Consider the following 26317-nt stretch of genomic DNA (forward strand, 5'->3'; position numbering starts at 1 on the left):
GCATAGCACAGGGAGATCAGCTTGGTGTTTTGTGTCCACCTAGAGGGGTGGGATAGGGAGGGTGGGAAGGAGAAGCAAGAAGGGAGGAGATATGGGGATATATGTATATGTATAGCTGATTCACTTTGTTATAAAGCAGAAACTAACACAACATTGTAAAGCAATTATACTACAATAAAGATGTTAAAAAAAAACCCTGCATTTATTTTTGGTGGCTTGCATGAATCTCATCATGGAGTGGGAGAGCACTGAAATAAATGTACATTGTTAAGTTCAGGACAGTGTTTACAAAGTAATAACAAAAGAGGCACACATGTCAGTTGTGCTTTATTTTGTTGCAAGTGAATGAAATTGGTTTTAAATGATTTAACTAAGAAGTGAGATCTAGTAAAAAGGTACAGAGCGCCTCAGGGCATGGAAGGAAATGCTGACTGGGCGGGAAAGTGTTAACTCAGCAGGCCTGGGTTGCTCAAACCCTGCACATTCCAAATAAAGACTTGCCTTTAAGAATGGTCCTTAACTGGCTCCTGGGAGATAACTTCTGGGCACATGGAATATTCTGCCTGATAGGGGTGTTTTGTATGCCCGAGGCCTGGGGCCATGCTATACTACTTGATAAAATCAGTTGATTTTAATGAGTTGTACAGTGAACACCTGTTTTTGCTGGGGATAGGGACAGGGGAAGACAAGACTGAGTAGCTGAGGTCAGTTAGGCAGGTGCTACATGCCTACATGACAGACTCCAGATAAAAACCCGGCATCAAGGTTCAGGTATGCTCTCCTCATTGGCAACATTTTACACCATTGCTGGGGAAAGTCAGCATGTCCCTGTGCACATCCACTAGAGGGGAACCAGTTACTCAGCACTGGAAGCTCTCATTTGGTTCCTCCTGGACTTTGTTCTGTGTGCCTTCTCCCTTTGCTGATTTTAATGTGTCCTTTCACTGTAATAAGCTGTAACCATGAGTATAGCAGCTTTTCTATGTCCTCTGAGTCCATCTTGAGAGTCATCAAGCTAAGGAATGTCTTGGGGACCCCTGACACACTGACTAACCCAGGCAGGGAGAGTGGCTCTTGGGGTCTCAGCAGCAGGACCTTATGTCACTTGTCCTTAGGTCATTGCCATGTGACAACTTGGTTCCAGCCATCTTCTAGATCCAAGTAGAGAATGTGATGGGCCCAGCTCTGGTCACTCAGTTAACAAAAGATGAGGGTGTAGCACAGACATGACCACAGGGGGACATGGTGTGAGCTGGGATGATTCGTGTCTATTCCAATGTATATTTATATACATGTGCTTCTATTATTACCTTTTAGTCTTTCTTATATCCTACTATTATTTTTAGTCTTTCTTATATCCGTTCATATAAAAGTGGCTTTTTGTTAATAAATATTTTGTTCCTAGTAGAGTGGCAGGCACCTTAGCTGATCAGTTAATACTTTTCATATTGATGTTAAATAAAAATCACATTTATAGGTTTGTGTGTTTTTCAGAAAAAGATGCTAATACCTATAATTTTATACTAAGCTTTCTAACAAGGTGGCTCAAAGTATAATAAACCTGGGCTCAAACCTAGTCAGTTAGTAGGAGTGTGATCTAGGCCAATGGTTTAACCTCTCTGAGATTCAGATTCCTTGCTTTTAAAGAGGGGGTGATACCCCCATATGTGGTGGTTATGAATATTGAGTGAGGTGACATGTACAATCCCTTAGCATTGAGATGTTCACCAATGTCTCATTCATTCTTTGCTACCCTTTCCATTCTCCTTCTTTGCTTCTTCCTTTCATTTCTATTAAAACACCTACTAAATTATATATAATGTATAAATATCTAAGCCACAAACATCTAGTACATATTGGAGTTCATATATGTAGTCTATAATAGTGACTACTTTGTCATATTTACTTTATGCACCAACATTTTCATTTCTATTTAGTTTTTTCACTTTATTTGTTTATTTTCTTCCAGTTTTATAGAGACAATGGACATATAGCACTGTGTAAGTTTAAGGTGTACAGCATGATGATTTGACTTACACACATCATGAAATAATTGCCAAAGTAAGTTTAGTGAACATCCCTCATCTCCTATAACTACAAAATTAGACAAATAGAAAAAAATTTTTTCCTTGTGGTGTGAACTCTTCGGATTTACTCTCTGAACTTTCATTTATAATAAACCGCAGAGTTATTGGTATTTATCATGTTGTACATTAAATCCCTAGTACTTGTTTATCTTATAACTGGAAGTTTGTACTTTTTGACCAGCTTCATCCAATTCACCCACCCCCCACGTCTGCTGCACAGGTTGCCTCCCTCTTCCAGGCCAGCAGCTCTTCCTAGACAGCTGGACCAGAGTAGGACCCTGCCTTCTGCTGAACTGCCACAACCTCTTCCCCTGCCTGATGGCCCTGCTGGCCCATCCACAGCCCTGCCTTTAGTTGTCCTTGACCTCAGATTCTGGAGACCCGCCACAGCTGTGGGCTGCCTGCACCCTCACGAGGAGCAACAACTGCTGCTGCTCCCAGGCTCCTCCAGAGCCAAGTCCCCTTGAGAAAACCAAAAAATCTGATCTCTTTTTCTATGAGTTTGTTCATTTGTTTTTGAAGTGTCATTGACCTACAGCATTGTTAGTTCCTGATATACAACATAGTGATTCCATATTTCTATACATTTCAAAATGATCACAACAATAAGTCTAGTTACTGTCACCATAAAAAGACATTACACAGTTACTGACTATATTCCTCACACTGTACATTTCATAACTATGACTCATTTATTTTGTAACTGGAAGTTTGTAGCTCTTAATCACCCTCACCTATTTTTCTCCTGCCAACAACCCCCTTGCCTCTGGCAACTACCTGTTTTTCCTCTATATCTAGGAGTCTGTTTCTGTTTTGTTATGTGTGTTCATTTGTTTTGTTTTTTTAGATTCCACTTATAAGTTAAATCATACTGTATCTGTCTTTCTCTGTCTGACTTATTTCACTCATCATAATACCCTCTAGGTCCACCCATCATGTTGTCCTAAATGGCAAGATTTCACTCTTTTTATGGCTGAGTAATATTCCATTGTATACCACATCTTCTTTATCCATTTATCTATTGCTGGGCACAAAATATAACAATTCTAAAATCTGTATGGAAACACAAAAGACCCCAAATAGCCCAAACAGTCCTGAGAAAGAACAACAAAGCTGAAGGCATCATACTCCCTGATTTCAAACTATACTATGAAACTACAGTAATCAAAACAGTATGGTACTGGCACAAAAACAGACATATAGATTAATTGAAGAGAATAGAGAGCCCATAAATGAACCCACATGTATATGGGCAATTAATCTATGATAAAGGAGGTGAGGATATACAATGTGGAAAAGACAGCCACTTCAGTAAATGGTGTTGAGAAAACTGGACAACTACATGCAAAAAAAATCAAACTCGGCTTCTTTCTCATATCATTCACAGAAATAAATCCAAAATGGATTAAAGACTTAAATGTAAGACTTGAAACCATAAAACTTCTGGAAGAAAACATAGGCAATACACTCTTTGACATCAATCTTAGTAATTTTTGTTGTTGTTTTTTGGATATGTCTCCTCAAGCAAGGGAAACAAAAACAAAAGTAAACAAATAGGACTACATCAAACTAAAAAGCTTTTGTACAGCGAACGAAACTAACAACAAAATGAAAAGGCTGCCTACTGAATGGGAGAAGATATTTGCAAATCTGATAGTGGGTTAATGCCCAAATTATACAAAGAACTCATGCAACTCAATATCAAAAAAACAAACAAAATGCTATTGAAGAATGAGCAGAGGATCTGAATAGATATTTTCCCAAGAAAGACATACAGGTAGCCAACAGGTACATGAAAAGATGCTCGACATTGCTGATCATGGGGGAAATGCAGATCAAAACCACAATGAGATATCACCTCACACCTGTCAGAATGGCTATTATCATTTCTATATAGTTTTAAAATGTGAGAATTCCTTAAATTTTCATTTCATGCCAAATAGTTATGACTTTTTTCATGAAAATTATCCTCATAATCCTTTTCTCCTGAGTGTTGCACTTGTTTGTAGGGACATAAAATCAGCATGTCATATAGCAAACATGGTCATCCTTATATGAATGAAAATATGAAAGTAAATGGTGGATAAGGATTAAACATGTATTGGTACTTATGAACTAGTAAAGTGACACAAGTTATTCACACACACACAATGTTAAAAAATGGATTATTTTTCCCAAATGCAGGAAATGGTCAGTAAAAATTATGCCAAAGATATCTGTGCTTTCTTAGATTTCATAAAATTCAAGGAGAAACATTTGATCTCATTTAAGTCCTAAGAGAAAGGGAATGAATCTCATTACATGGCATTAAAACGGCTGCAAAAATAAAGGGAGAGGAAAAAAAAAGAAAAAAAAAACCTCTATGAGATCTGTTCCACTCTTAAGTTAACTACCAAGGGCATTGCCAGGCATGTACATTTTCCCTGAGTTTCTAGAGACTTTAGACCAGGCAATACTCTGACAGCCAGAATTTAGAGCTTAAACCTAGTTTGAGGAGGGTTTCTAGAAGGGAGTAGCCACAGAAGCCAAGTACCTCTTTCTCTCTTCTTTTCTCCATCTTCCTCTCCCCTCACTCAGTCAGGACATTCCACTCTTTGAGCATCTCAGATTCGGCATGCGTATCTGTAGAATATCTAAATGTGATTCACAGGGCCAAGAATTTAATTTTTCCAAATACTGTGCAAAAGAAAGATCGTATCATAATTTTATCTTAATAAAAAATAGATAGCTGAGGTCTTAAAAAGTGCCCAATAGATTTCTGTCTAGTGCTTGAAACTTCAAATTCTCAAGCCATCGGAACAAACCACATTATCTTTATTTTCCATTAACTCAGGCTCCAGTGAATTACCCTCATTTCTAACTCTGTCTTTTGGCCTCCAGCACCATGACCTGAATCCTGCCAAGTAATCAGATTATGTTGTGAATATGTATATATATGACAAAAGAGGCATTTTAGATGACAGGTTTTCTATTAAAACATTATTTCAAAAGATAAATGCGATGCTGTCACAATAGTAAAGGCCCCTTCTAGTTGATCATTTGCTATATGTAAACAGTACTTTATACAAAATGGGAAAGCAAAATTTGTCCAATAATTGCTAGGACTTTTCTTATTCTGGTGTAATTTTTGATAAATAAAGTGTTTTGATAAATAAAATGGTTTACACAATATTTACATTATGTACAATTGGGTATAACTTGTAGAAAAATAAAGATCATTCTCTAGTATTCACTTTAAATTAATTAATTAATTTTTATTTATTTTTGTCTGCACTGGGTCTTTGTTGCTGCCTGCGGGCTTTCTCTAGTTGCGGCGAGCAGGGGCAACTCTTTGTTGCCGTGTGCAGGCCTCTCATTGCAGTGGTTTCTCTTGTTGTGGAGCACGGGCTCTGGGCGCACAGGCTTCAGTAGTTGTGGCACGCGGGCTCTAGAGTGCAGGCTCAGTAGTTGTGGTGCATGGACTTAGTTGCTCTGTGGCATGTGGGATCTTCCTGGACCAGGGCTCAAACCCATGTACCCTGCATTGACAGGAAGATTCTTAACAACTGTGCCACCAGGGAAGCCCTAGTATTCACTTTAGCTAGCTCTTTGCAGGAAAGGTGGCCAGAGGTTTATTTTCTTCCTCTTTTACTGGTTGAGGTAGTAAGTCAAGAATTTATTACATGCTAGGTTCTATAATTCAGAGTGTTGAAAATACAATAGCTGCATATTATTAATTACATAAAAATTTTTATTTTAAAGAAAAATATTTTCTCCAATCTCTATTTAGTCTGCTAATAGCCATCAGACTACATCTCTTTACTTTGTGTAGGAAGATACTGGCGAAAAATTTTTCAGAAGCAATTCATGTTTCCTATAAAAAGAGAAATTTTTGCCTCATGTCCTTATTTGTGTACATCTCTCCAAGATTCCAAAAGGTATTTTCAAATAAGCATCACATATCTCTGTTGAGATATCTATGTGTTTACTACCAACTAGTGCTAAGCACTGTGCCTAGTATTATGTATTTAAAGATATATTCAACTTCCTTGTCCTCCAGAAGTCCCATGATCTGAATTCCTGGGCATACAACTTTATAAATAACTATAATGCAATGCGGTCATTATAATCGGAACAAATGCACTTAAGACAAAATAAGTAATTTAATTCTAGTTGGAAAACTTGAAAAGATTACATAAGAGCTCAGTCATAAAAACTGACCAGGAATTTGCTAAATGGGAAAAGAGGAAAGTGAGACTATTGTAGGCGTCTCTGTTCTTGGAATAAAAACTACCTATTCTTTTTTTCCCATACACAGACTAGGAACTCATTCCTTCAACAAGTTTTTAATGAGTTCCTACTGTGAACAAGACATTCAGAAGCAAGATGCTTCTATGTGTTGTGCTGTAGTCTGTGATTGCCTAGAACCTGGAGAACATTTTTCTTTACCCATCATATATATGTACTACATTTTAAGAACCATTAATATGAGCATAGGGACTGCAAAGGTAATTATTTTATTTTTATTTTACAAAACTTCATTCATTCATTCAGTCAGTCAGCAATGTATGTTGAGTGCCCGCCATGTGCTCAACAATGTTTAGGAAAGAACACTACCTGCAAGGAAGGATTCAAGAGTCACATCTAGGGCTTCCCTGGTGGCGCAGTGGTTGAGAGTCTGCCTGCCGATGCAGGGGACATGGGTTCGTGCCCCGGTCTGGGAAGATCCCACATGCCGCGGAGCGGCTGGGCCCGTGAGCCATGGCCGCTGAGCCTGCGCATCCGGAGCCTGTGCTCCACGACAGGAGAGGCCACGGCAGTGAGAGGCCCACATACTGCAAAAAAAAAAAAAAAAAAAAAAAAGAGTCACATATATCCAGACAAAATTTTGTAAAGAATGGAGGAGTCAGGATTGAGTTTGGTGAATGGCTACAGTTAGGAAGAAAGGACAGAGAGAGAAGGAGAAGAAACCTGTGAACCAGGCAGGCTGATCGAAGAAGTTTGGAGAGGAACAGCTCAAGGAGAAGTTGGTAGCAACAATGTCCAGTGCAGAGGGACTGATGGGCTACTGGCTTGTTCAGTGGTTAGAGCTGACCTAGAGGCCACTTCTAGGAGTGTCTAGAGGGGCATGGAGCATGTGGAGCACAAGTAGGGATGCCAGAGGACACACATGAGGGGCAGAGCGGGGTCGAGAGAGAATGTTCTGCAAAGTGGTAGAGACCTGTGTACGTTTAAAGTCAGAATGATGGATGGATGGATGCAATTTATCAGTTTTGGGGGTTTTTTTTTGGTGTCCAATTTCTTGGACTCTTTTATTATTTCATGAAAATTCTCTGCTTTGTTTAATTTTTAAAATATATTTTCAGGTTAACACAATACAAGAAAAATTTCATTTGTATTTTTTCACAGAATACATCACATATTTATTAACTTTTCCCCTCATTATTCTACTGTATTTGTATTATTAGGATACAAATGGACATTTTGAAAGAGAAATAGACCATATTTTTAATGATTATATATAGCTAATACCATAATTCTGATTCTTATCACATCAAATATTTTGCATTGTAAATGCTCACTTTATTCTGAATAATTTTATTTATTTGCTTAGAATATAAAGTTACTATTACGTTTTTGCTGTATAAATAGTAAGCAGTGTGAATAGTGGAATTTAAAAGAGAAAGCTTGAAAATGAAAACTGTTATTTTTGAACATGTATTTTGCAGCATGAGAACAAAATGTATTCAGCTGTTCATTTTACAAAGTGAAAAAAATGCGTTCACAATTAGAATTGTTCCATTCAGTGACACTAATTCATGCAGTCATAAGAGAAATATAAATGTGCCATATCAGTGGGTAGAGAAAGTCACATTTCAGTAAAACTACTGATTAAATATCTCTTCAAAGAACATTCTTTCTTTCTTTCTTTCTTTCTTTCTCTCTCTCTCTCTCTCTCTCTCTCTCTCTCTTTCCTTCCTTCCTTCCTCCCTCCCTTCCTTCCTTCCTTTTTCTTTCTTGATAGAAAGAAAGACAATTGAAAGTCAAGTAGACAGCATTAGGCCTTTAATATGTTCAGTGAGAATTAGAAAACTACAGAGCTTGATCCAGGTTATAATTTTTTTTTTTTTTTTTTTTTTTTTTTGGTGGTACGTGGGCCTCTCACTGTTGTGGCCTCTCCCGTTGCGGAGCACAGGCTCTGCACACGCAGGCTCAGCAGCCATGGCTCACGGGCCTAGCTGCTCCGTAGCACGTGGGATCTTCCTGGACTGGGGCACGAACCCGTGTCCCCTGCATCGGCAGGCGGACTCTCAACCACTGCGCCACCAGGGAAGCCCTATAAATTTTTAAAATTCATATTCTGTGAGAAATCTGAGGTCACCTAATTACTGTTGACCATCAACTTTGACATCATCGCTTTTTTACTTTCTTATGAGGCAAGAGATACCTAATTTCAAGATTTCATGAACTCTTGTATACTAAGTATTTTCATAATCTTCATAAAAAACAGAAGACCCTCCATGAGTTGAAAATGGGCTTTGACTTATTTCTCCAGTAGTGGTGATAGATTTGCCTTGATCAGTCTGTACTCTTGTGCTTTTGATCCTTTGGGTTCAATGCCACACTGTGAGAGAGGTTTGCTGGATTTGCCAGCTTGTGCAACAGAACGGACGTGGCCAGCTAACCCACAGGAGGTTCAGTCTGTCCCTCTGGCTGTGTTAACAGTGGTCCCACAGCAGGTCACTGAGTTATTGAGGTTACCCTGGAGAGAATCTTCAAGGAAATTTGGCACCTGCCTCAGCCCAGTAATGTGCTCACTCAGGGTGAAGGTATGGAGGTTGGTCCAGTTTATCTGGGGTACCACCTGTTCCCTGTTTACGTCCTGCTTTAACCTCTCTCATATCTTTTATGTTTATAGTATCCTCTTTTCCTTCCCTTATCCCACACCATCCCACTCTTGTCAAAACTCCCTTTCTAGAAAGACACTGGTGTGTATGTGAAAGCCCAAGCATGAGGTTCTTGAATGTTAAGTTTACCTCCAAAGGGTCGTTTTTCTCTTTGCAGCCATCAAAAGGTAATTGCCAACCATATTCTAAATAAAGGATTTTGGCATTTAGACATTTTTCTTCAAATTTTGCCACAGTGAGTAACAAATGTCTGACAGAGAGTAAGAGAAGTATTTTTTGCATTTATTCATTTTTTTATTTTATAGCGGAAACCCCCAATGGTGGTAGATGATCTTTTTGAAGACATGAAAGATGGTGTGAAGCTGCTCGCTCTGCTGGAGGTCCTGTCTGGGCAGAAGCTGGTAAGGATGTTTTCTGTGACCAGACTTGTCAAACTTTTCCCATTTGGAATTTGGGGGCTATGGAGTTGGGAGTATAAAGGGTGCTACCCACGTAAGAGAAAGTTTTTCTCTTTTGCGGTTGGTAATACACAGGGAACACTAGATTATCGGTCACTTCTGGGAACAAGGAATAAATTTCCTTTCTCATTCCTGCACACCTGTAGTATATTTAAAACATTATGTATAGTGATAGTAATCCTAGAAGTAAGAGTAAAGAACTTCATCGATAATCACTCCTGGTTAACTACTGCATCTGTGTGGCATCCAGGAAGATTTGTTGGAACTTAACATCTAATGCACTTTAAGTGCTTACTTTCCACTTGGAAAGGATTGTTGGTCCATATCTGTGTATTTATATAGTTGTTGAAAATTAAGCCTTGAAATCAGCGTGGCATTTTTCATCCGCTTATGGACATTCTCTGTCATCAGTCGTTTGTAATAGGAGCAGCATGTTCAGAATCATTTGTTGTTAAGCTCAATGGAACCAGCAGAGTGAAAAACAAATTTACAGTGACCTATAAAATCTATTTTTCTACATTGCTCGAATAATAAGATATTTATTTCTTTCTGACATGTTTTTTCATTTCAGAGTAGTAGAGAAGTAAGTAGTTTGCAAACATAGATTATTTATGTGATGTTTACCATAATTTTTAAAAGGCTCTCAGGAAATAATCTTCAGAATGTTGTATAATGCACTAGACATGGGGTCCAAAATTGGGGGTACTAGTTTTTCTTAATCTGTTGCATCATGACAAAGAGGTACACAGTCATTATTACTTGGATAATTGATTTTTTTTAAAGTGTTTTTGCCTGATCATAAATTTCCAGTTCATTTCTTGTGGGGAGCCTTCACCATAGCTTTTGTAACAGAGTTGTTTCTGGGAAGATACAAACTGATAATAATAATTTTGTGTAAGTCATTTTCTACTTGAATTCATATTATAGCAGATGCTTTTAGTGCCCCCAGCGCCATCTCAGATCACCTCTGATTCCAGCAGCTGCAGGAGTGGACATGATCCACACCCTCCATCAGCATCTCAACTCAAGCACTGGCAGCTTGTCTTTGGATTTCTGCACTCAGGGCTTTTATCAAAGCTGCAGGTTGCACAAGGAAGCCCTGAAGTGTGGGAGAGTTAATGGTCCCAAACGGGATGGGAGTCTGAATAAAAATTCCAGACTGGCATTTGTAGGAGGGATGATTCCAAGACTTATTTCACACATGAGGTAGAGTGCCCCATTGGATCCCCAGCAGAACTGAGCCATGGTTGCCTATTGTGGAGACCCTTAATAGCACATCGTACTATTATTGATTATGATTTATTGATTTTTCCTCCTTCCCTGTCTCACTCTCCATGCATTCTCACTCCTGCTACCTGGGATCACTTCCTCGGTCACCTGCATGTACCCCTGTTCTTATCTCAGGCTCCACATTGGGAGAAATCAAAGAAGACACATATGAAAAGCCAGTTTGGAATAAACAGATATATGCATGAGCTAAATAAACTGGATTAACATTAGGATGTGGGGGTCATCGACCTGAAATATATACTCCCTTGGTGGCCTGTTGTAACTGGCTATTTTCATATACCCTCCTGAATTAAGCTATTTACTTGAAGGAACCTTCATTACAATTCAGATGGGTATTTAAGAAGCCTGTCATTCTAAGTGTCATTATAATTCTGCCATTGTACTCGGCCAACAGTATACAGAAACCTCAATGGGCATTACCTGCCAAGCTAAGCGATTCTAGAAAGAGCGTATATTTTGATACAAGAATCCTACTTCTGTTTACGTGCCCTACTCATTTCGATGTGTTTACAATGATAGGATCTGGAAGCTAGAAGCAATTTCAGAAAGAATCTCAGCATTCTCATTTAACAGGTAGAAAAACTGAGACACAGAAGGACAGCTTCTGATTTAACTTTTATTATTTATTTTTACTGAACCCTTCAAGATTCTGAATTATATAAAATGAAATTATTCTGAAATTATAAATAAACCATCACAATGGTTATTTAAATTTTGTACATGTAGACATTTTGGTTCAGGACAACAGTAAGATGAAAAACATCATTTAAAGGACTGAGTATCCTAGGCATTCTTGTAGAGCTCTCAAAGAGAGAATGTGAACAAAAGCATTTCCCTCAGGAGTGTTAGCACTGTTCAGGAAATCTATAATTATCTCATACGTACAACTTTATTAAAGAGCACTATACTTTAAGATCATGATTCACATAGCCCAGGACTCTGACTTTGACCATGATCATCTGGGAAATTCAGCCAAATACCTTAGTATTCCCTTTACCACCAGCATCTCAAGGTAAGGGAGTACTCTCAGTATCTTAGTTTCTTTTAATAACCTATTGTGACTCTCTTGTCTATGATTTTATTTCAGATGCTAGGGAGTTTTAAGTTTTTATAATTATTATTCTTGGATTTCTCTGTGCCCTTTAATTATTATTTGTAGAACATTTACTCTTTGAATGGATCGGTGCTTATATGTCTTTAATCACACATAAAGATAGGAACACTAAATTTAATTTTATACTTAGGATATTTTTTAAGAATGTGAAGAATTCCATAGAAAAATTAAAAATAATAGAAGCAATATGAATAGAGCTTAAGGACTGCAGAGAAATTCATTTCTTATGTATTTTGTTAACCTTCTGTATAGTATTATTAAAGACTCCTTAACACTCTGCATTCAAGAGGAGCTTAAAAATCCACTTAAAAGTGCACATGGGCATTCTTGGGAAATTGGGAGCATTGAAGGCCCCTGCACGTTCACCAGGTAACTTTGTTAAACATCAATCATATATTGAGAGTAGAAGTCAAGTCTGCAGCTGGGTTTGGCATTATCTTTTGACTGTTCAGCTAACATATCTGGAGTCTCTATTATAGATAAGGCACTGCCTTTGCCCTCTAAGGAGAACAGAGATGAATGAGGTATGGTTGGTGCCCTCAAAGAGCTTGTAGCCTGGTAGGGAGGATCACTGTATTAATTAGGGTAGGTCAGTTGTGTTAAAATAGATGCAAATATGGGGTAGAACTATACCATAGATGTTTATACCTTGCTCTTTTAGCCAGGATACAACCAAAGAAGAAAAGCAGAGAAAAGATATTTGCTTTACTAGATATCAGGTCTTACAGCGAAGCTTTATCACATAAGATAGTGTGGTGTTAATACAGGGATGGGCATATTGACTAATGCAATAGAGTTGAGAAACAGACCAAGGCATGAATGGAAATTTAGTTTATGTCAGAGGTGGATGTCAGATCTGGGAAGGAAAGATGGTTCAATAAATGGAAGAGCAAGAAAATGGTATAGTTGGATCCTTATCTCATGGCCTCTATAGAAATCAAATATACATAGATAAAGGCCCTAATGGCAAAAATACTTAAAACTCTTAGAAAATATAGGTGAATATCTCTGAGACATCAGGACAGGGAAAAAAATAAGGCAAAATATATTAACTATAAAAGATTGTTACCTTTGACTATTTTTAAATTCAGAACATTTTTTAATCAAAAAACTTTAAAGAAAGTGACAAAAAAAGTTAAAAATTGGTCAAAGATATTCACAATACAGGTTACAAAAGGATTAAGAAAGGATTATATCAAGAATATATGAGGTACATCTTCAAAACAGTGAGTACAAACAACCCAAGAAAACTGGACAGCTACATGTAAATGAATGAAATTAGAACACTCCCTAACACCATACACAAAAATAAACTCAAAATAGATTAAAGACCTAAACATAAGGCTGGACACTATAAAACTCTTAGAGGAAAACATAGGCAGAACACTCTTTGACATAAATCTCAGCAAGAATTTTTTTAACCCACCTCCTAGAGTAATGAAAATAAAAGCAAAAATAAACAAATGGAGGAACCTCCATACTGTTCTCCATTTACATTCCCACCAACAGTGCAGGAGGGTTCCCTTTTCTCCACACCCTCTCCAGCATTTACTGTTTGAGATTTTTTGATGATGGCCATTCTGACCACTGTGAGGTGATACCTCATTGTAGTTTTGCTTTGCATTTCTCTAATGATTAGTAATGTTGAGCATCTTTTCAGGTGTTTGTTGGCAATCTGTATACCTTCTTTGGAGAAAAGTCTATTTAGGTCTTCTGCCCATTTTGGGGTTGGGTTGTTTGTTTTTTTGATATTGAGCTGCATGAGCTGCTTGTATATTTTGGAGATTAATCCTTTGTCTGTTGCTTCATTTGCAAATATTTTCTCCCATTCTGAGGGTTGTCTTTTCAGCTTGTTTATGGTTTCCTTTGCTGTGCAGAAACCCTGAGAAAACCATAATTCAAAAAGAGTCATGTACCACAATGTTCATTGCAGCACTATTTAACAACCAGGACATGGAAGCAACCTAAGTGTCCATCGACATCTGAATGGATAAAGAAGATGTGGCACATATATACAATGGAATATTACTCAGCCATAAAAAGAAATGAAATTGAGTTATTTGTAGTGAGGTAGATGAACCTAGAGTCTGTCATACAGAGTGAAGTAAGTCAGAAAGAGAAAAACAAATACCATACGCTAACACGTATATATGGAATCTATAAAAAAAAAAAAAAAAAAAAGAAAGGTTCTGAAGCACCTAGGGGTAGGACAAGAATAAAAACACAGACTTAGAGAATGGACTTGAGGACACGGGGAGGGGGAAGGGTAAGCTGAGATGAAGTGAGAGAGTGGCATTGACATACATACACTACCAAATGTAAAATAGATAGCTAGTGAGAAGCATTCGCATAGCACAGGGAGATCAGCTCAGTGCTTTGTGACCAAGTACAGAAGTGGGATTGGGAGGATGGGAGGGAGATGCAAGAGGGAGGGGATATGGGGATATATGTATACGTATAGCTGATTCACTTTGTTATACAGCAGCAACTAACATAACAATGTAAAGCAATTATACTACAATAAAGATGTTTAAAAATAAATAGATAAATAAATAAACAAATGGAACCTAATGAAACTTAAAAGCTTTTGCACAACAAAGGAAACCATAAATGAGATGAAAACACAACCCTCAGAATTGGAGAAAATATTTGCAAATGAAGCAACTGACAAAGGAGTAATCTCCAAAATATACAAACAGCTCATGCAGCTCAACATCAAAAAAATAAACAACCCAATCAAAAATTGGACAGAAGACCTAAATAGACATTTCTCCAAAGAAGACATCAGATGGCCAACAAATGCATGAAAAGATGCTCAACATCACTAATTATTAGAGAAATGCAAAGCAAAACTACAATGAGGTATCACCTCACACTGGTCAGAATGACCATCATCAAAAAATCTACAAACAGTAAATGCTGGAGAGGGTGTGGAGAGAAGGGAACCCTCCTACACTCTTGGTGGGAATATAAATTGGTACAGCCACTATGCAGAACAGTATGGAGGTTCCTTAAAAAACTGAAAATAGAACTACCATATGACCCAGCAATCCCACTCCTGGGCATATACCCAGAGAAAGCCATAATTCAAAAAGATACATGCACCCCAGTATTCATTGCAGCACTGCTTACAATAGCCAAGACATGGAAGCAACCTAAATGTCCATCAACAGAGGAATGGATAAAGAAGATGTGGCACATATATACAATGGAATATTACTCAGCCATTAAAAAGAATAAAATACTGCCATTTGCAGCAACATGGATGGTCCTAGAGATTGTCATACTGAGTGAAGTAAGTCAGACAAAGAGAAATATCATATGATATCACTTGTATGTGGAATCTAAAGAAATGATACAAATGAATTTATTTACGAAATGGAAACAGATTCACAGAGTTAGAGAATGAACTTATGGTTACCAGGGGGGAAGGTTGGGGGGAAGGGATAGTTAGGGAGTTTGGGATTGACATGTACACACTGCTATATTTAAAATAGATAACCAACAAGGACCTACTGTATGACACAGGGAACTCCGCTCAACGTTATGTGGCAGCCTGGATGGGAGGGGAGTTTGGGGGAGAATGGATAGTACATGTATATGTATGGCTGAGTCACTGTGCTGTGCACCTGAAACTATCACAATGTTGTTTATTGGCTATACTCCAGTATAAAATAAAAAGTTAAGAAAAAAGATGTGGTACATATATACAATGGAATATTACTCAGCCATTAAAAGGAATGAAATTGTTCCATTTGCAGGGTTGTGGATGGACCTAGAAACTGTCATACAGAGTGAAGTAAGTCAGAAAGAGAAAAACAAATATCGTATAATATCACTTATATGTGGAATCTAGAAAAATGGTACAGATGAACTTATTTGCAAAGCAGAAATAGAGACACAGATGTAGAGAACAAGCATGTGGATACCAAAGCATGGGGGTTGGTGGGATGAATTGGGAGATTGGGATTGACATATATACACTACTATGTATAAAACAGATAACTAATGAGAACCTACTGTATAGCACAGGGAATTCTACTCAGTGCTCTGTGGTGACCTAAATGGGAAGGAAATCCAAAAAAGAGGGATATATGTATATGTAGAGCTGATTCACTTTGCTGTACAGCAGAAACTAACACAGCATTGTAGAGCAACTATACTCCAATAAAAATTTAAAAAAAGAAAAAGAAACAGACTTGCCAAAGAACAGAGGATGAGATGTTCACACCATTGCTGAGCAGGGCAGTGCAAATGAAGACCATGTTACGTCCATTCAACTGACCACCATGAAAGACCGTGTTACATCCATTCAACCGACCACCATGAAAGACCATGTTACATCCATTCAACCGACCACCATGAAAGACCATGTTACATCCATTCAACTGACCACCATGAAAGACCATGTTACATACATTCAACCGACCACCATGAAAGACCATGTTACATACATTCAACCGACCACCATGAAAGACCATGTTACATACATTCAACTGACCACCATGAAAGACCATATTACATACATTCAACTGGCCGCCATGAAAGACCATGTTACATACATTCAACTGAAAGTAATTTTTTAAAGATAACTATCAAAATCAAGTGTTGGGGCTTCCCTGGTGGCGCAGTGGTTGAGAGTCCACCTGCCAATGCAGGGGACACGGGTTCATGCCCCGGTCCAGGAAGATCCCACATGCCGTGTAGCAGCTGGGCCCGTGAGCCATGTCCACTGAGCCTGCGCGTCCGGAGCCTGTGCTCAGCAACGGGAGAGGCCACAATGGTGAGAGGCCTGCGTACTGCCAAAAAAAAAAAAAAAATCAAGTGTTGGACAAAATGTGTATCCACAGGATTATTCTTGTATTGCTGATAAGAGTGAGTAGTACAAACACTTCGGAAAAGTTTGGCATTAGATTAGAAGTTCAAAAGTCACATTCCCCCTGACTCAGCAATTCCACTGTTAGGTATACATCCAAGAGAAACTCTTTATACTTCTACCAAGGGTGGGATGTACAAGAATGACCTGTCAGCACAGGTCACATAGGAATAACCTGGAAATAATTCAGATTCACATCAGGAGGAGAGTAAATAAATGTCACAGTATATGGCTGTCAAAATGAATGAAATACAGTGACAGGAAACAATATGGATGAATGTTAGCAATCTTATTATGTATAAAAGTAAGTATCAAAAGATTAATACAGTGATATTCTTTATATAAGAGCTAAGAACTGAAATAACTTCTTTTTAAGAATGCAATAAATGAAATGAATGTGTATAAAAGGGAAAACATTGGGCTGGGCTTATTGTGATGGTTGCCATGGTGTAGGAGTTCAGGGGGATGGAATGAATGGTAAAATTGAGGAATGTGGCTTTTGTGCTTAATTTCTGGGTCCTGGCTTTGTTTTAGTTGTGGGTTCCTAGGTGCTTTTTACAGTATAAAAGATAATTAATCAAATAACTGAATAAGTGGGCCATGCAAGAAAAGGATAAACATTTTTAAAGTATATTTTCTATTTAAATATTTGTTTAAAATGATGTCATAAAAAATTACCTGTTACACTTTTAACTGGAAATGAAAAGATACTTAGCTTTTGTTTGTTTGTTTGTTTGTTTGTTTTTTGTGGTACGGGGCCCTCTCACTGTTGTGGCCTCTCCTGTTGCAGAGCACAGGCTCCGGATGTCAGCGGCCATGGCTCACAGGCCCAGCCGCCCCGCGGCATGTGGGATCTTCCTGGACCGGGGCACAAACCCGTGTCCCCTGCATCGGCAGGCAGACTCTCAACCACTGTGCCACCAGGGAGGCCCTGAAAATATACTTAGTTTTGAGCTCTAATGGGAGATTGTTTAGAGTTCTAGTGCCACAGAGAAGAGACCAGTCTATCAGCTCTGCAATCATGGACCTGTTATCCTCTTAGGTCTTGTAAATGTAATGTTATCTTCTTCACTGAAATTATTTTGAGTTTTAAAATGAACAGTGTAGCACTTACTATTTTATTCTATTTATTAAATTATTTATTATATTTTGCTGAATCAAACACAAGTAACTTAGTATCCTTGTACCAGAACATACTATTTTGCAAAGAACATTTTCATTCTTGCACTCCTACTTTTTAACCTTGGCTCATATGCACCATGCTTTTTGGTCCTTCAAACAGAGAAACGCCACTAATACTGTCAACAACTTTCATGTTAGTATGACTGAAAAAAAATGTGAGTGACCAAGAGTACTTTTTTTAAGACTTTATTTTTTAGAGAAGTTTTAAGTTTATGACAAAATTGAGAGGAAAGGAGAGATTTCCCATTATCTCCTGCCCTCCACACACACCAAGAGCACTTTTCATAAAACTACTTCCTAACTTGCAGGAATAACAGTCTTAGTAGACAACATAGGAATTTTGTGAATTTCCAACCTTAAACATACAGAAACCTTAAGGGTAAGTGCATTCGGAAGCTGAGAATGGATGTATTTATTGAGTAAATTATACACCTTCCAAGTGCTGTGGGGATAACGCTCCTCTCTGTACCTGCTAACCTTTATAGATATTGAGTATGTTGGCTGTTCTTGAACATTCTTTAAGTATATTTTGAATCCACTTAAATAGATTTTATAACCATCTTTTTAATGTGTGCATTTTTACTTATTCCTGTCCTTCCCCTTTTTATAGCCGTGTGAACAAGGACGCCGGATGAAGCGAATCCATGCTGTGGCGAACATTGGCACGGCGCTCAAGTTCCTGGAAGGAAGGAAGGTAAGAGAGAAACAAAGACAAAACACTTCAAGAAGAAAGCGTGGACATACGAATATTTTCATTGTTGATTGTTGGGTAAAAACACTGCATGCAATCTATACAACATATATGTGCAATATTATTGTAAAATCGTTTTAGACTTACAGAAGAGTGGGGAAAAAAAGTCACAGAGATTTCATGTCTGTACTTCAGCCAGCTTCCTCTAATGTGAGGGGCTTAGTTGTACATAGTACATATATGTAACATAGTACAACTACTAAATAAGGAAATTAAAATGGGTATGATACTGTTAAGTAAAGCATAGAAATTAATCTAATTTCATCATTTTTTCTCCAGTGTCTTATTTCTGTTCCAGGATCCAATCCAATAACATGCCTTGCATTTTAATTGTTATGGCTCCTTTGTCTTTTCCATTCTATGACCTTGTCTTTATGTGTCTTTCATGACCTTAATGATAACTGCTAGACAGTTATTTTTCATAATATCTCTCAGTTTGGTTTGTGTGATGTTCTCCCATGATTAGATTGAGGTTATATATTTTTGGCAAGAATTCCAAGGAAGTGATGTATTCTTCTCAGTGAATCAGTTTAGTGGATATAGATAGGATTCTGACTTGTCTTACTGCTGGTGATGCTAACCTCAACCACTTGATTAAGTCATCTGCTGAGTTTTTTTTTTTATGGTAAAACTACTATTTTTCCATTTATAATTCAGAAATAACTTAGGGGATGTAATTGAGATTATGCTAATATTCTGCTTCTTGCTCACTGATTTTAGCATCAGTTGCCTTCAATAATTACTTCTGTGCTGTTTGCCTAATGATGATTTTGTTTTTCCCACATTTCTTTTGTACTTACTAATTGGAATTGTTATGTAAGAAAAAGATGACCTTTCTTCCCCATTTATTTATTCAATTCCTTATTTATTTCATTATGGACTCATGGATATTTATTTTATTCTATAGTTATAATCCAGTATGACTACTATTATTGTTATTATTGTTATTATTTTGTTGATCAGATTATTCTAGCTTTGTCCATTAAGAGTTCCTTCAAACTGGCTCCTGTACTCTTTTGACATGGACCCATCCTTTTTCAAGCATTTCCTTATTTTCTGGAACTACAGATTTTCCAGGTTTATCTTGTATTTTCCTTACCCCAGTCCTAGAATCAACCACTTCTCTAAGGAGACTTTGTTCCTTTCATTAGTGAATGGCATTTAGAAACCAAGATTTGGGTGCTAGGTGTGCTCATGGCTACTGAGGTTTCATTGCCCTCTCAATATACAGATCTAGATATATGTATGTTTACTGATCTGGGTATACACACATATCTATATTTCTCTCCCTTCCATCTGTCTCTCTCTCTCTCTTTCTTTCTATATAGCTTCTTCTATTACGTGTGCATGTAAACCTTTACTTCAAATTGATACTTCTGATTTCAGTCCAATACCACAAGGTCCATTTCATGATGATTTCTTTCTGTTTTCTCTGACAGTGAGAAACCTGGCTCTCATCTACAATATATTCTCTTCTTTTTCATCCCTAGTGTATACACATAAAATAGTTTCAGAATTGCTAACCCACACCTTTGTGAGAAACATATTGATTAACTGGAGAACAGTATTTGTGTACAGTTCTTTTGGTCTTCAACATTACAATATACTGTCAAGAGACTGTTGTCCAGATTTACCTAGGTCACTTCTGTTCTCCCATCCTTTCAGTGTGATTATGTTATTCATTTGTAATAGAGTTAAGTAATAGAGTTATATTCCATTTTGGGCAACCCCACACACATCCTAGTTGGCCTTAATTATTTTTTATTTTAGAGAATGAGACATTATTATGATTCTAGGAGTAAAAGTTACACTTAGAGAAGTGGCATTCCCTCCTCATCCTTGCTTCTCTATTACCATTATCCTTCCTTTTACTCCTTTTCTCACCTCTAGGTAACCAGTTTCTCCAATTTCTGATTTATCCTTCCTGTATTTCTTTTGCAGGAATGAGCAGGTTATTTTCATACACCACCTTCTTTCTTATACAAAGGAAGCATACTAGTGATACACCAGGTGCACTTTACCTTTTTCATTTAACAGTATATCCTGGAAATCCCTCAAATCAGTTCACAGAGATGTTCCTCATTCATTTTTACAGCTGCATAGTATTCCGTGGTCTGGATGTTCCAGAGTTTATTCAACCACTCTCTTATGAATGAGCATTTAGGTTGTTTCTAGCATTTTTCAAACAGAAATGATGATGCAATTAATAACTGTGCATAAGTATTTTTGTATTATTGGAAGTGTATCTTCTGGGTAAAATTTTAGAAGTATGATTGTTGGGTCAAAACATAAGTGTGTATTTTGTTTTGTTAGGTGTTGACATATTTCCCTCCAGAAGGGTTGCACCAATCCTTTTAGATTTTAGCCTTTTCTAATTTGTGGAAATTCAGGAAGTCTGTGTTTGGCAATACCAAAACCAGCTTTATAAATGGATATCCAGATACTTCTGGAAAATAGAATGATTCAGTTATTTACTTCTCTGTCTATATGCAATAAATTATTTCATTTATTCCACAAATGCATAATTGAATACTTTCTGTAAAATGAGAATTCTGGAAAATATTAATTCTGGAAAATTAAAGAAAACTAGATTCTGGCTCTTAAATAATTTACATTTTGATGAGTTGTTAGTATAATGAATCAGTATAAAGTTCAGTCAAGTGTGCTAACTTCACACCAAAGAGAGATTCTAGGCATTAAGATGGTATAGAAAAACAGTCTTAGCTTCTAGTAGAATATTGGACATTGTTTCCAGGTCACTTTAACATCATTTTTAATGGAGTGTTTCTCTTCTTCCTTCTCTCACTTCATGAGTTTTTCATGGAAAGCTGAAAAAAAAAGCCTTATTTAATAGGTTATTTATAGAGTTTTCCCAGTCATTTCATCTTCCATTTTGGCTATATAACAATAGTGTCCTTCTTTGTTCCGATGTGTATTCACTGGCTAGAATATGAAAACAAAATTCTTCTTATTAATTAATGTCTTGGAGAAAATTTAATGACTTAACCCATGAAAGGCATTGTTTGTAAAGAGAACCAAAGAGTTCTTTTCACAGAAGACTTGTTTGTACCAGGTCCATTTTCACAGAACAAACCTGAATAACTTTTTAAAAAGTAGAGGATTCAGATTTTAAATATTATATTTACTAAGGGCAAAAAGTAATGCATTTGAGTCTCAGGACAAAATCCAAAGTATTTCCTTTCTGTCCCCACAAATCCCTAACTACTTTGATTTTTTTTTTAAATCTACCTGAAATACATAGTTTTGGGCTTCTCTTTCTTGCATTTCTTCACCCCATTGGCTCACAAAATAATTGACAGTGGGGTAGAATGAGTTTTTGAAGACTCTTTGGTGCCCTCCCTCTTACTGTTTATTTTTGTTCTTTATAATTTAAGAACTTAAATCTCAAATATATTTTCAAGAATTTGTCTTTAACCTTTGTATTTACTTTGTCCTCCATTTAGATTTTTTCTTTAGACAATAGAAGATTTGTTTAGTACTCGGATAAGGAATAATGAAGGCACTTTTCAAGTTTACTGATGAAAACCCTACCATTGTGTTTATTTTCCACTTGTTTACAGGGTTACTGAATAAAGGCATACGTTAGTATTTGATAAGAATTGCATAAGTTTGGCTCTAATGAATAGATTCATCACTACTTTCCACAAGTTTTTCTCCAATGAGGTGTCAGGTGGATCATTCTAAATAGTAATACAAGGAGCCAGTCACTGACCACGTTTCCTAAAGCTTGCCATAGTGCACACAAGGACATAAATTTAGGTTCCTGTGAGGTCCAGATAGATGATGTAAACGATGAAGCAAGGTAGAAGCTGATCATGGTAGCAGGATAACTGAGTAGCCCCACGTACTGTCTAGAAGAAGGAAGCAAATAATTCCATCTGGAGTTACCTCGATGAAATGCAAGCACAGTGATCCCAGGTTTAACAATTGAATGAGAAAAGCCAGTAGTCTGGATTTTTTTTGAAATCTTATTATTTATTTAATTTATTTAAGTTATTTATTAAATAATGCAGGTATTTGGCTACCTGTATATATATAGGTAGAAAACAACTCATAAAGTGGTGATGCATCTATTAATTAGGTTTTCCAATGTATCAAGAAAAGCTGGTAGTCTGGAATTTTTATTTAATTTTTTTTGAAATTTTTCCCAAATAATTCAAATATTTTTTTGAAATGTCTGTGGGCCTTGTATTAGTCTGCTATGGCTGCCATAACAGAATACCACAGACTGGATAGCTTAAACAACAGAAATGTATTTTCTCACAGTTCTGGAGGCTGAAAGTCCAAGATCAAGGTGTCATCAGGGTTGATTTCCTCCTTTTTTCCAGGCTTGACAACAGCTGCTTTGGCGCGGTGCCTTCATGTGACCTTTCTTGTGTGTGTGTGCAGAGAGAGAGAGAAAGTGAGAGTGAGAGTTCTGATGTTTCTTCCTCTTCTTATAAGGATACCAGTCCTATTGGATTAGGGCTCACTCTTATAACCTTGTTTCATCTTAATTGTCTCCTTAAAGATTCTATCTCCAAATGCAGTCACACTGGGGGTTAGGGCCTCAATATGTGAATTTTGAAGATAATTCAGTCCATTCGGGCCTCTGGCTTACAAAATCAAACTTCTCCAAACCTAGAGGTTTTGTTAAAACAGATTCTTAGGCAGCCTTCCTTATTTTCTGTCTCAGAAGGTCTGAGGTGAGGTCCATCTATGTGATTCATCCTTTCTGGTTTCTGGAATTCTTCAGTCTCTTTGGATGTGTCTCTATTGCCCATCCCACAATCTTAGGGCTATTAAAAGTTTATTGTATATTTCATACGATTTTGCAAGGGAGAGGAGGTAAAACAAAGAACCTGTGCTCCCCAAACCCATTATGGTTTTTAAGTTTTTAAGAAAGAAAATAATTTTGAAAAACGTTTTTTCTTCACAAATTGAGCAAAATATCTTCAGGTTCTATAATAAGCTGAATGTATAAACTTCAAAGTGCAGTTGGAGCTGGGTTGAGGTAGGAAATTCAACTTATATATTCAATTGCATTTTTTTTTTTTTTTTTTTTTGCGGTATGCGGGCCTCTCACTGCTGTGGCCTCTCCCGTTGTGGAGCACAGGCTCCGGACGCGCAGGCTCAGTGGCCATGGCTCACGGGCCCAGCCGCTCCGTGGCATGTGGGATCTTCCCAGACCAGGGCACGAACCCGTATCCCCTGCATTGGCAGGCGGACTCTCAACCACTGCGCCAACAGGGAAGCCCTCAATTTCATTTTAAAAAAGAATGATATGTAAGGAAAGAGAAATAATTTGTCCTCTATGAAAGGCATTAATCTTGTGTTTATTAACATGTGTTATAAATTTGTGGCCCATGGATACTAAAATGGATATAGTGAAAATTCTGGAGAAATTGTAAAATGGAGCAATCAAAATGATTATAAAGATTGTAATAGGTTCTGTCATAAAAGATTAAAGAAATGTGACATTCTTTATTTTCCACCAACAAGTATTTTTATATCTTACACAGTGCTAGGTTTAAAAGAAGTAGACATATAATCTTGTGATCTGTGGAAGTTCTCAATTTTTTTCTGTCTCTGAACCTGATGAATGAACTTCAGCAGTGAGATAAAATCCCATGGGTATATCTCAAATTATTTACAATGACTTTTGTGCTAGCTTTTACTTTACTCCTCAGATGTATAACTAGTAAATTTAAACTAATTACTCAAGAGTAAGGTGTTTGTGGGCTGATTTTGCTTCTGATATTTTTTAAAAAGTAAGCTATTTACAAACTTCTGAACTTTATCTTAGTATCACACCTTATTAAATCTTGGCTGAGAATTATTGAGCTAGAAGTCTAAGGAGTACTTTAGTTTTTTTCTAATTTGTCCAGGGATTATGAAGAGGAGGATGAGCAGCTAATTGTATTCTATAGAGGTTGACTGAGCTAGACCTACCATACATGTCTATTTTCCTGGGACTTTCTCATAGTTGGGAAGACATTGAAATGAATAATTGGGGATAATTGTAGACAGATTAATTCTGAGTGCTTTACAGTTGTCAGTGCCCCAAAGTAGGGAACTGAATCCCCCCAGTCTCTTTCTACTCTCTTAACTGTTTCTCTTAATAATTAACTATTTCTCTTAACTATTTCTTGCCTTTCCTTTATCTTTAAAATGTATTCTTCAAATCATGCTCTAAATTTACCACTTGCATTTTTATTACCTTTGAACAAATAATGTGGATTTTGAAGGACTATTTATGTATATGTATCATCTTCTCCCTTTGTTTTTCATGTCAGGCCATGTACAGAGGATCACCGGTTAGTACAAATTTTAGAATTTTTAACTCCTGACTTTTATAGGTAAAAGAGAACATAAGTTTCATGCTATTTGGTAACAAATTTCAAAGTAAGCACGCATCTTCTAAAACTTCCCCTCACAGTTTCTTTTACATTCCAGTCAACCTCTGAATGTAAAGAATAACCTTTTTTTTTCCTGTCTGGCATTTTGTTGGTAATTCTTCGCATGATGTCATATTTTTTTCAACTTTAAACCAGTTTTTGAAATTCATTCTGTAGTTGTGTTTATTGTGTGCGCCTAATGAATGCCCCTGAAATTTCCACTGAAACCATGTTTTTATGGCTCACCCTGCTTAATCTTGTGTACTGCTGCACAGGCATGACCAAATGTTATTGATGTCTAGTAAAGTGCTACTTATTGCATAATTAAATGGTCTGTAATCTTCTAGTACATTACTAGTACAGTTTTTCTTTTTAAACAGATTAAATTAGTCAACATTAACTCCACTGATATAGCTGATGGCCGACCCTCCATAGTTCTTGGATTGATGTGGACCATTATTCTGTATTTCCAGGTATTGTACTTCTTCAGCTCCCTTTTCAGTTGATATAAATGTCACAGATGGAGGTAGTGGTGGACATTTTAATGATGAATAATGACCTCATTTTCTGTACCTTTGCGGCTGAACCTCAAGTTAGCAGAGATGTGACCTTCACATGTACATTGGTTTTTGTTGGCAGAAAATGCCTTCTTTTTCTCCGCTAAGGTGTTATATATGGAACTCCCCAAAGAACTCAGCCAGGTACCCAATCCGAAAAGTGGGTAGAACACGATGGAGATGAAATATTGGTGTAAAAAGAGTTCAGGAAGTTTTTCTTTGTCCTCTGGAAGGGAGAGGTTCTATGCTCCTATTAGACATTAAGGGGAGAAATTAACTTGCTGTTCTCTCTGGGATAATTCTTCTAGCTGTCACATTGTTTTTTAAAGAAATGGACTTTATTTTTTAGAACAGTTTGAGGTTCTGAGCAAAACTGAGCAAAGAGTATAGAAATTTCCCATGTACCTCCTGTACCCACACATGCATAGCCTCCCCTTAACCAGTATCCCCCATGGGAGAGGAACATTGGTTACAATTAATGAACCTTTACTGACACATCACCATCATTTCAAGGTTTGTAGTTTACATTAGGATTCACTCTTGGTGTGTACATTCTTTGAGCTTAGAGAACCATTAGGTTTTGTTTTCTTCATTCATGCATGTATTTAACAAGTGTTCATTACTGTGTACAAGGTCCCATTTTAGATGTGTGCAAACAGGAGTAAGACATTGGTTGTGTCCTTTAAGAGCTTATATTGTTGGGAGGTTAAGGGTGTT

The 26317-nt window shown here is 37.1% G+C and overlaps 1 protein-coding gene across 1 annotated transcript in view; it reads left to right on the forward strand.

Moving 5' to 3' along the window:
* The window catches only part of LOC132499746 (nesprin-1-like), a 102552-nt gene that overhangs the window by 11644 nt on the left and 64591 nt on the right, over window positions 1-26317 (forward strand). The window contains exons 2-4 of the mRNA XM_060114312.1: window positions 9280-9375; window positions 18505-18588; window positions 25424-25516. Coding sequence (XP_059970295.1) covers window positions 9292-9375; window positions 18505-18588; window positions 25424-25516 — 261 coding nt within the window. The 5' untranslated portion in view covers window positions 9280-9291. The remainder of the gene's footprint in view (window positions 1-9279; window positions 9376-18504; window positions 18589-25423; window positions 25517-26317) is intronic.

The sequence above is a fragment of the Mesoplodon densirostris genome, chromosome 12 (assembly GCF_025265405.1).
Source record: "Mesoplodon densirostris isolate mMesDen1 chromosome 12, mMesDen1 primary haplotype, whole genome shotgun sequence".
NCBI lineage: Eukaryota > Metazoa > Chordata > Mammalia > Artiodactyla > Ziphiidae > Mesoplodon > Mesoplodon densirostris.